Source organism: Neoarius graeffei, chromosome 17 (genome assembly GCF_027579695.1).
Source record: "Neoarius graeffei isolate fNeoGra1 chromosome 17, fNeoGra1.pri, whole genome shotgun sequence".
Classification (NCBI taxonomy): Eukaryota; Metazoa; Chordata; class Actinopteri; order Siluriformes; family Ariidae; genus Neoarius; species Neoarius graeffei.
The window spans coordinates 66674541-66686513 of NC_083585.1; the positions used below are offsets into that span (position 1 = coordinate 66674541).

Genomic DNA, 11973 nt, shown 5'->3' on the forward strand with positions numbered 1-11973 from the left:
TCATGATGTTAAAAGGTTGAAGGTTGGTTTAAACAAAAACAAGTAAAGGACATTTGTTTTGGACAAAAACATTTTTTTCCCATAAAATATTGATGCCTTTATAAAATAGCAAGAGGCGGGGCCTAAAGGGGTGGAGTCATCCCCAAAACTATGTTCTGTTCATCTAAGATGGCTACCACCTTGTGTTTGGTTCATGTTCAGAGATGATCGCGAGTTCCACTGTCCCCTAAAGCACATCCCTGAGACTCAGTGAAGGACAGATCTCTGGGACTCGTTATCTACAGGAGGGAGAAGTGAAGGAGTGCACCATCAACACCAAACACACCTCAGCTGTTCCACAACGTTTAATCACACACACACCACAAAAATCATCACGTTTAACTTTAAGTCAGTTCAAAACACACAATTTATCATCAAAACGATCCAGAACACCACAGAGCAGCATAAACACTAACCCAGTGCGCACACACAGGTGAGAGAGTCACTCATGGGTGTGGCCCGTCCAGAATTTCAGTTCTTTTTTTTTTTTTTTTTTTTTAGATATTTTTTGGGCTTTTTTCACCTTTACTGGATAGGACAGTGTAGAGACAGGAAATGAGCAGGAGAGAGAGACGGGGAGGGATCGGGAAATGACCTCGGGTCGGAATCGAACCCGGGTCCCCGGATTTATGATATGGCGCCTTATCCATCTGAGCCACGACGCCCCCCAGAATTTCAGTTCTGATGAGAAACGGAGGTAGTCATGTATAACTTCCAAAGTTCTGTCATTTGCTAGAGTGAGTGTCGGGTGTGTGTGTGTGTGAGAGAGAGAGAGAGAGAGAGAGAGAGAAAGAGAGAGATTGAGATTATTCTTGGCTCTGAGAGCAGGAAGTTGGGCGGTAGGTGATGTGTAAGTGCTGGGTCAGGGGTTGGTTCTCCAGCGCCATGAACACCGTCTGTTCCAGTCTCCCATCTGGTTTGAGCTGGAAGACCCTGGAGATCTGATCAAAGAACAAAAGAAATACATTTTTATATATTAAAAAACCCCACCCCACCACCCCACACACACAGCTGTGCAAAAGAAGGACACGAGACAGACCTGCTGGACGTACGGCTGCTTGGCAAATGATGTCCTGGCCAAAGCTTGGCTCTGCAGGGTGAGTTTCTGTCCATCCAGCTCACCTTCCTCGATCTCTACTAGTCCTGTAAAAACACACACGGCTAGTTCACTCCAGCATGTCACTTTATGAATGAGACGCTTCAGAGCAGCATTAGAACCAGCACAGTGAGTGAGAGAGCACGCGTGCTGTAGTTCCACTGTAGTTCCTCATGTGTCCACTAGGAAGCAACAGCTGAGCTGAGCTGTCAAGAACCATCCAGTCCAGGAGTTCTCAAAGTAAGAAACTCACAATCTCCTCTGTCACTACGTTCACACTGCAGGCTGAAGTGACTCAAATCCGATCTTTTCGCCCATATGTGACCTGTATCCGATCTTTTATTGACAATATGAACGACACAGATCCGATTTTTTCAAATCCGACCCAGGCCGTTTGGATATGTGGTCCTAATTCCGATTCCTATCCGATCTTTTCATATGCGACTTCAGTCTGAACCGCCAGGTCGCATTCATCCGACTTACACGTCATCAACAAGCCACAAACGTCACTATTCTGCGCTGAAGTAGGCGGCGGGTCTCTCAAAAAAAGTTACAACAACATGGCGCATGACGACATCAATGCGAGGGACGCTTCGGGCTGTGAAGGTTCTGAATCTTCTCAATGGAAGGACGCAGAGGTTAGGGAGCTGATTTCCATTTGGGGGGATGCAGCTATTCAAGCTAGATTGGATGGGTCATACCGCAACCGGTACACAGGAAACTTTAGGTTACTTCCGTAAACACTGGCCATGCTCACTGCGTGTGATGTCGTCGTATCCTGCAATGCACATGCGGAACACTTTCAGGTCGCTTTTCGTTCATACTGAGGATCACATACAAGTCGCATATATTTGTTAATGTGAACGACCTCACAAAAAAATCGGATTTCACAAAAAAATCGGAATTGAGCATTAAGCCTTGCAGTGTGAACGCAGTGTTAGATGCTGGCCTCTTCTGCCCCTCGGACCTGCTTGATCCATCCTGGTGCCCTGTCTCTGGTCAGAGTTTTATCGCACCGCTCCTGTGAAGGACGGCCCCATGAGGACAGTTGAGGGTTATACCTGTTAAAACTGTTAATATTATACTCATGCTGTCTGTTGTTGCCCAAATGAGGATGGGTTCCCTTTTGAGTCTGGTTCCTCTCGAGGTTTCTTCCTCATGTCGTCTGAGGGAGTTTTTCCTTGCCACCGTCGCCACAGGCTTCATCATTGGGGATAGATTAGGGATAAAATTAGCTCATGTTTTAAGTCGTTCAAATTCTGTAAAGCTGCTTTGCGACAATGTTTATTGTTAAAAGCGCTGTACAAATAAACTTGATTTGATTTATTTGCGCTAGCAGCAGTTACTCTTGCTCAGGATCTTTCTACATCATAATAATCCTAACTTTTGTAGGACGCCATTTCTCACTCAGTTTTCAACCAATCACCACCAAAATTTCACATGAAGAAATGTAATTCAGCCTCTGGGCTGAATTACGTTGCTATGACTTTTGGTGCTGATCTCAAAATCACCAAATTGGAATGATCCATGAAAAACGGAATTGTCCCCCTCACTAAGCATCATTAGGGCCCGAGCCCTATGGGCGAAGGCCCTATTGTTCTTGTAAGAGTTCACTATTCTTCTTCTTCTTCCGTCTTCTTCTTCTTCTTTATTTTTCATAGGGCTCGGGCCCTATTGTTCTTGTAAGAGTTCACTATTCTTCTTCTTCTTCTTCCGTCTTCTTCTTCTTCTTTATTTTTCTCCGCTGTTGGGCCATTTTCGGGGCGCTTGCCATGGGCGAAAACGCACGAAATTTGGCACCAGTTCCGAGAATTGCCACTGCTACTCAGAACCAGAAGCCCAAACTTGGCCGGGGCTCAGGGCCTCTATAGCGCCCCCTATGTCGTTGTGATTTTGGCCTCCCGCATGAAGGTGCCTGGGTGCCATGTAGTTTGTAGTAGTGGCATGCCATTTGGTACGCATATGTATCTCACTAAGCCGGACAAAAATGTAATGCCAATGCATTAGCCACGCCCAACAGGAAGTGAGGTAATTTCACTTTTGTGCGAAATGCATGGCCACGAAGACGGCGCAACTCCTCCTAGACCGTTCATAGGAATGTCACCAAAATTGATAGACATCATCTACAGACATGGCTGACAAAAGTTACTAAATACGTTTCACGTAGGATAAACCGTTCAGAAGTTATACGTCAATCAATTTTCGATGCAAGATTTTACATGCTTAAAAATTCATAACAAATCTTCTAATTGCTCAAAACTGCTCATACTTCACACGCAAGTCACTCATTGGGCTTCTGACATGTTACCCAATTTCTGTGATATTTCGCCACTGGGGGCGCTATTTTTGGGCAAAAATTCCAATCTTTCCTCAAATTTGGTCAAACTTCACGGCCACCCTCTTACTACCTCCCATGTCATGTATACCACGTTTTGGAAATTTTCGTCCATGGGGGGGCGCTGTTTTTGGCCGACGCAGTTGCTCCAAAACGGGTTTTTGGTAAATAATTCCATAATGCTTTTCCTTCACACCACTACCTTGTGATAGTACGTTGCTGTTGTAGACACTTATTTTTCCAACTCATCATCGCTCATGTACAGCATAGCGCCACCTACTGACATGGGAAAAACCAAAAAATTTATTCTTCAAAAATCTATATCTCATCTTCTATTCACTCACTTGTCATCAAACTTCATACGCAAACTCTTCATAGCTCACCTGACATACACGCCAAATTTTGTGCACTTTCGCCACTGGGGGCGCTATTTTTGGGCAAAACATCCAATCTTTCCTCAAATTTGGTCAAACTTCACGGACACCCTCTTCCTACCTCCCATGTCATGTATACCACATTTTGGGAATTTTCGTCCATGGGGGGCGCTGTTTTTGGCCGACGCAATTGCTCCAAAACGGGTTTTTGGTAAATTATTCCATAATGCTTTTCCTTCACACCACTACCTTGTGAAAGTACGTTGCTGTTGTGGACACTTATTTTTCCAACTCATAATCGCTCATGTACAGCATAGCGCCACCTACTGACATGGGAAAAACCATAAAATTTATTCTTCAAAAATCTATATCTCATCTTCTATTTACTCAATTGTCATCAAACTTCATACGCAAACTCTTCATAGCTCACCTGACATATACGCCAAATTTTGTGCACTTTCGCCCCTGGGGGTGCTGGTTATGGCAAAAATGATATTGCAGCTTCTGATTTGTCAAACTTGGCAAGCAAACTCTTTACAAGACCCTTATTGGGGCGCTTGCCATGGTCGACAACGCACGAAATTTGGCTCCTTTTTCTTAGACTGCCACCGCTACTGAGAACCAGAAGCCCAGATCCAGGCGGGCCTCAGGGCCTCTATAGCGCCCCCCGAGCACCGTACAGTGCGAGACCCTATTGTTGCCATGTGTCCAATTCTGTGCTTTGTCGCCATTGTGGGAGTAATGTCTCTTGCCGAAGAAGCTGTGGAAGGTATTTCGCGGGGACGCATGCCCCCGCCCCCCTTGGCCGCTGGCGCGAGGGCCCGTCGAGGCCGCTTGCGGCTTTAATTCTGTATCTCTTACTGTTCTGGATCTACAGGGTACGGAGACCAGACGTCCCGGTTTGTAACAGCTAGTGCAAATCACTGTGACTTTAGCCACAGTCTCAAGTTTATTTTTATTATTTCATTCATTTATTTTACAAATTAATATTAGGAATATTGACAACGGAGTCCGTGTGTGAAAACAAACACACACACACACACACACACACACACACACACACGTGCATCTCAAAAAATTAGAATATTGTGAAAAAGTTCAATATTTTCCATCAGTTATTTAAGAAAGTGAAAATATGTTATATATTATAGACTCATTACACATAAACTAAAATGTTTCAAGCATTTTTCTATTTTAATCAGTATGGCATGCAGTACAAAAACATCTCAAAATATTAGAATATTTCATTTCGAGTTTGAGTAAAACAGTATGAACACAGTGTATCTCTCGGTCTAGTTCAGTACACACAACCACAATCATGGGGAAGACTGCTGACTTGACTGTTGTCCAGAAGATGATCACTGATGCCCTCCACAAGGAGGGTAAGCCACAAAAGGTCATTGCTGAAAAGGGTGGCTGGAAAAGGCGCACAAGCAACAGGGATGGCCGCAGTCTTGAGAGGATTGTCAAGAAAAGTTGATTCAAGAACTTGGGAGAGCTTCACAAGGAGTGGACTGAGGCTGGTGTCAGTGTATCAAGACCCATCACGAACAGACATCTTCAAGAAAGGGGATACAACTTTCGCATTCCTAATATCAAGCTACTCCTGAGCCAGAGACAATGTCAGAAGTGTCTTATCTGGGCTAAGGAGAGAAAGAAATGGACTGTTGCTCAGTGGTCCAAAGTCCTCTTTTCAGATGAAAGTACACTTAATTTGGAAATCACGGTTCTAGAGTCTGGAGGAAGAGTGGAGAGGCACAGAATCCAAGGTGTTTGAAGCCCAGTGTGAAGTTTCCACAGTCTGTGATGATTTGGGGTGCCATGTCATCTGCTGGTGTTGGTCCACTGTATTTTATCAAGTCCAAAGTCAACACCGCCATCTACCGGGAGATTTTAGAGCACTTCATGCTTCCATCTGCTGACGAGCTTTTTGGAGATGCTGATTTCCTTTTCCAGCAGGACTTAGCACCTACCCACAGTGCCAAAACTACTACCAAATGGTTTGCTGACCATGATATTACTGTGTTTGATTGGCCAGCCCACTTGCCTGACCTGAACCCCATAGAGAATCTATGGGGTATTGTCAAGAGGAAGATGAGAAACACCCGACCCAAAAATACAGATACGCTGAAGGCCACTATCAAAGCAACCTGGGCTTCAATAACACCTCAGCAGTGCCACAGACTGATCACCTCCATGCCACACCGCATTGATGCAGTAATTCATGGTAAAGGAGCCCAAACCAAGTATTGAGTGTATAAATGAATATACTTTTCAGAAGTTGGACATTTCTGTATTGTAAATCCTTTTTTTGATTGATCTGAGGGAATATTCTAATAATTTGAGAGACTGGATTTCTGATTTTCATGAGCTATAAGCCATAATCATCAAAATTAAAACAAAAAAGGCTTTAAATATTTTACTTTACATGTAATGAATATAGAATATATGAAAGTTTACCTTTTTGAATTAAATTATGAAAAAAGGAACTTTTTCATGGTATCCTAATTTTTTGAGATGCACTAGTATACATTCTATATATAAAGGTATTCCACAAAATTGAGTTGGACATGAGCTGATAGCCGATGAGGCACGTAGCACTGAGTTGTCTATAATCCATGTAAGATGAGATTGAGTGGAATAACTTGTTCTCTCCACACTCACTGGATTTTGAGAAACAGAGCATTTTTATTTTTTACAAATTCAATAAATAAATACTTTATACAAAACATCTGACAAAATCATTTGTTTAGAATGTAAACAAACCGATGAAATAACAGGAGCAATTTGTGAAAAATGCGATAAATTAAAAAAAAAAAAAAAAAGGATATGTTCTTACAGTCAAATACTTTTATTCCATATTTTGGCATTTTATTTTCAAGTAGAGTTTTTATTTTATCCTCGGTTGGTTCAGCAACACGCCGCCATTTTGTTTTTCTCTACTCACAGTATAAGAGCTGATATCCTAGTAGTAGAGTAGCCAATCAGAGCATGTGATTGCTCATATCCAGTGAACGTGGATAGAATATTTTGAAATGTAGCTGATGTTTTCCTGTCCATCTCTCTCTCTCTCTGTCTGTCTGTTAAACACACTCAAGTCTTGAATCACAAACCGGTTTTGCAGTTACAGTTAGTGTTTGACTTTTTAAAAACCTCTCATGTAGCTTTCAAACCTCTGGAGATCGGTGTTGTGTAGCGCGCACCTGGATTTTCTGGATTAGTAAATACTTTTGAATGTGAAGTGAGTTTTTGATTTGAGACGAAGCTCATGATGACGGCGGAAAAAAGCAGGGCGTTTAACGTTGCTGTCAAATCACTAAACATTTCACAGCTGGACTCTGATGGAGTGATGTTTTCACTGATGGGATGTTTATTGAACGACGCTTTAAAATCTTCCAAATGTCCAGGAGATACACAGTGTGTTGTGTGTGAGTTAGAGAGAACAGTGCTGCTTGGGTCAAAGTTAAAGCAGATTCCACCGCTCGGTGTGGGGCCGCATCATAACATCCTGGGGTAGATTAGTTTCCCATAACAGCACAACACTTTACACGTTCCTCTTTTTAATAATAAAGTCTCTGTAGTGCCAGTGAATTGGTTACTGATCGACATCCCCACCTGAGTTCTGAGCGACGATGAAGGCCACGGTGTTGGTTCCTGGCTGAATCCGGATGAACCCGCTCTCTCTGTGAAGTGGCTTTTTACTCTCAGCATGGAATGCATTAAACCTGACAAAACACACAAAGCACTTTATACCACAGCGCTGTTGGAATCTGGATTGTGATTGGTCACAGGTGTTTATCTGAATTTAATATAAATATGGAGGTGATCGTACAAAATCGCGCGTGCTGACTGGTCGAGAGATTCTGACTATTTCTCGATAATCAACTCGGCAAAATAGCGGCCGATCACTTCATCACCGTAAGTGGGGAAGAATTACAAATGATGAAGGAAAATTCTGTTCCTAAAAACACTAGAATTGCTCTGAAGTTTGGTCTAAAACTATTGAAAGGGAAGGTGGGATTGGGATTTATTTTATCGATTTCAAAACAAAGGACTTTGTGACTCGGCGTAGATAAGTGACACAAGCCTGCACTGCAAAGTTATTACATTTACATGAAGGTTTTAAAGTTTGAAATCATTTTTTTTTTTTAAACTAAATCACCTGTATACTTAAACAAATATCCACCTTAGGCTCAGTGAATATCGGAGAATAATAATTGAGTTGAAGTCGAGGTTATTATTCACTGATATTCACTTAGCCTGACACGGATAATTGTTTTCATAGAAATTATTAATTATCCATCCATCCATCCATCCATCCATCCAACTTCTACCACTTGTCCGGGTCGCAGGGGTAGCAGCCTAAGCAGAGCAGCCCAGACTTCCCTCTCCCCGGCCACCTCCACCAGCTCTTCCGGGGAAATACCGAGGCGTTCCCAGGCCAGCCGAGAGATGTAATCTCTCCAGCATGTCCTGGGTCTGCCCCAGGGTCTCCTCCCGGTGGGGCATGCCCAGAAAACCTCCCTTGGGAGGCGTCCAGGGGGCATCCTAACAAGGTGCCCGAACCACCTCAACTGACTCCTTTCAATGTGGAGGAGCACATCGAAATTAATAAGTTATAATAAATTAAATTATAATGAATTTATAATTTATTAACTTATTCTTCAAATATTTATTAGTTATATTATGTATTATTTAAATTATTTAATTTATTATATATTGAAATTAGTGCAATTATATAGACTTTATTGAATTATGATTAAAATGATTAATTAGAATGAAACAACCATCTGCCTCAGGCTCAGTGAATATTGGTGAATAATAAAGTGAGATGAATTTGAGGTTATTATTCAACATTCATTGAGCTTTCAGCAAATAGTTGTTCAGGGACTTGTACGAATTAATGAAATTTTTGGCTTTGAAGGTTTTTTCCCCTTCTTCTCTCCTTTCTTCCATTTCAACCCCTGCAAAACTAAAGAGCACAACGTAGCCCATTTCTCACAGTGACGTAAGGCCAAAAAAAAAAAAGTGTGTGTTTCCGGTTACCCGACCGACCCTAATCCGTACCGCCCGACCCTAAACTTTTTTTTTCGTTTTTTTCCCAGTCGCGACTTTTACATATAACCCAACCGCGTGAACCAGAAGTTTTTGTCACTCACTGGGAAAATCAGGGCTTTCCACAAGCGCCGGCTGCCGGCCATACAGCCGACTACACAATTAAGTCCAGCCGGCTACTTTAATGACTATTATTTTTGTAGCCCACAGGCTCTAAATATTAATTTTCGATTTTAATAAAATTAAATGTTTATCTAACGGACTGACAATAATGTCAAACTGAACCGCACTCATTTAAGTTGTGATTCGCGCTGTTTGTACCGATAATAACCACAAATTCCCCGCAGACTTCGTTGATCAGGGGAGAGTAACTCATCCGCGGCCCCGACATGCGGTGTGCGCGCGCGCACTCGGCGGAGGCAGTAGTGTGTCGGGGCCGGCGGAGGGAACAGAAGCAGAGATAACGCTTATTTTGTCTTTCACCTAGAGACATGATTCAAACTTTAAAACGGAGACAAAATTCTCCTGTGTGGATCTGGCATTCAACTTTTTTGCTAGGTTCTATACTTTTTGATCAGTCACAGATCAAACAGCATGAGCACATCTGGAGAAATTCAGACTTTATAATGGGTGTCTATTGCGTTACACACCAGTGGAGCTCAGGAGTTTAGAGTGTAGGCAGCTTGAAAAAAAAAGCTCTAACTTTCTCATTTAAACTGTTTTCTCAGCCACAATTTTCACTCTACACACACAACTTTCTCAAAAGTTGTAGTCACACATTGTGTGAATCAAGACAAGTGTCTCCCTGAGCGATAGGATTTACAGTTTTTGAATGAGAAGCCTGAAAGTAAGGAGAGGACAGCCGCGCTCTCCCATAGACTCACATTATAAACGTGGCAGCGCTTTTACTGCAAAATCAGAAAAGTCACTTGTTTTTAACTTGCTCTAGTGTCCACATTTTTTACACTAGGGACAAAAAAAATTACATTAATGTGTTCATGGGAGCCTTGTAGCACTCAAAGTGAAAGAATTTTGTGAATAGCTCCTTCCGTTTCCGTGTAAATCAGCGTTGTTCGAGGAGAGGGAACTCTGAAAAAAAGCGCTCTTTGCTTGTTATATTGTGTCTTTTCCCTGCACCGTTACCAAGGCGACGAGCTGCACTCAGGGAGCAGAGAGGGGCGGGGCTGCTCTCTCTCTCATGGTGTATTGAGCTGTTATATTTACAGAAAAATTCATGTTAAAAGGTGTCTCATGCTGCATCAGATTCATCAGAAGGTGGTAACTCAAGTGACCTGCAAAGAAATTCATTATATTTTGTGAAATTATTCCTGTCTAAATATAGGTTATGGCAGCCATCTTGAAAAGAAAAAAAAAAAATGCCTGCCTACCGACCCTAGTTTTGAAGTCTACGTAACCGGAAACACACTTTTTTTTTTGGCCTAGTACAGTTTTCCTGTTGTAAGGAGATTCAAAGATACTGTAGTTATTTGATGAAATATTTAGACAATAAAATAAAAATAGCCCTTCCTCAACCAGAGCGGGGAAAAGTAAATAAATAAACCACTGATGTGTGTGTTCTCAGGGTGTATTATGAGTGAAATCTGCTGAATGGTTTACATGAAGTTGATGACTGGTTGTCCCACATGAGTGAAATACAGCGTCTCATTGTAGCGGAAAGGTGCGATGGTGGGGAAGGAGCCTTGACCGGGCGTGTCCGATTCCCACGTCCCCAAGAGCCAGTGGAGAGGCAGCACAGCCGGGTTCAAATCCACCGCTGCAGATCAGACACAAGGGGAGTAAAAAAAAGTGCTCGAATGGACGACAAAAAAAAAAAAAGTCAGTTAAACAGTGTTCTGTAATGGATCAGTGCCTCGGTGACAAACACGGGATTCACTTCAGGATAAATCGAGGAAAAGGCGACCAGGTCACATTGTTCTCATTATTATTTTTCTTCTCATGTATTTCTTTGTTCTTCATTGTAACCTGGTGATATTTACAGTAATAAAAAGCGGGACATCGTTCCATCACGTCTATTTCCCGACTCTGCACCACCACGGCTCATTTTATCAGCGTTCCTGATAGAAATGATAGATTTCTGTAAATACACGTACATAACGACCAAACACGACCTCTTGCAACTTTAGATTCTGACACACATCTAATTTTCTAAGCGCCTTCAGTAAACCTTCCTCCTTTATGTGGAACATCATTTTTATATGCAAATTAAATCCCAATGACGCAATGGATATGCAAATTGGCATGTGACATCATCTGGCGAATTCGACTTTTGAACTATTTCACCCTGAAAACAACCCTATATGGCAAAAAGATGGCCGAGTCCAAAACACCAAAATAAGTGCACTACATAGGGCATAGAGTGCATGTCAACAGAACTGAATTCGGAACACAACCACTGACCTTGGTCGCTAAATTTCCTTACTTTTTTTTTTTTTTTAATTATTTTAACACCAGTGCATTAATTTAGACTTATTTACACTAACTATAGGAGTCATAACTTCACACGCTTTATGCAAAATTACAAAAGCGCACTAAACTTAGCAAAACATTAAAAATATAAACCGGAAATACTCACCAGCTTGACTCACTGGACACGACATGACACCGGAAATGCCCAACAGATTAGTTTATATTTGAACAAACGACTTCAATTAGTCTAAAATGAAATAAATCACTTAATTCACCGCAGAACTGATTACTTTGTTTAGCTAACAAACTACTCATTAATTTTATCCCGGAAGTCCGCGCCCACTTCGCCATAACGCATTGCATTATGGGAGCTGTATTTCTACATAAATCTGACTCGTAAAAAACAAATTGCATTAATACTTATTATTTAATCATGAGCAAATTACGCAACATTTAATAATGATTAACTATCCAAATAAGAATTTATTTTATTTTAAAAAAATTAAAAGAGTTAAACTCGTAATGGATCAGTGGTCTCCTCTTGCATGTTTCCAAAGAAACGGATCATTCCACTGCGCCGTGAAAATGGGGGGAGACCCGGAAGTGTTACCTGTTGACAGTAAATTCTTTATTGTACATTATAGATA

At 41.8% G+C, this 11973-nt stretch overlaps 1 protein-coding gene across 1 annotated transcript; it reads right to left on the reverse strand.

Moving 5' to 3' along the window:
• Nucleotides 1–328: 328 nt before the first annotated feature.
• thap4 (THAP domain containing 4) lies at nt 329–11694 on the reverse strand. Its single transcript, XM_060897874.1, has 5 exons — nt 11493–11694; nt 10517–10673; nt 7460–7569; nt 1079–1182; nt 329–980 (listed from the first exon to the last, which is right to left on the reverse strand). The coding sequence occupies exons 1-5, from the start codon at nt 11515–11517 to the stop codon at nt 846–848; spliced, it is 531 nt and encodes a 176-aa protein (XP_060753857.1). The 5' UTR covers nt 11518–11694; the 3' UTR covers nt 329–845.
• Nucleotides 11695–11973: the final 279 nt, after the last annotated feature.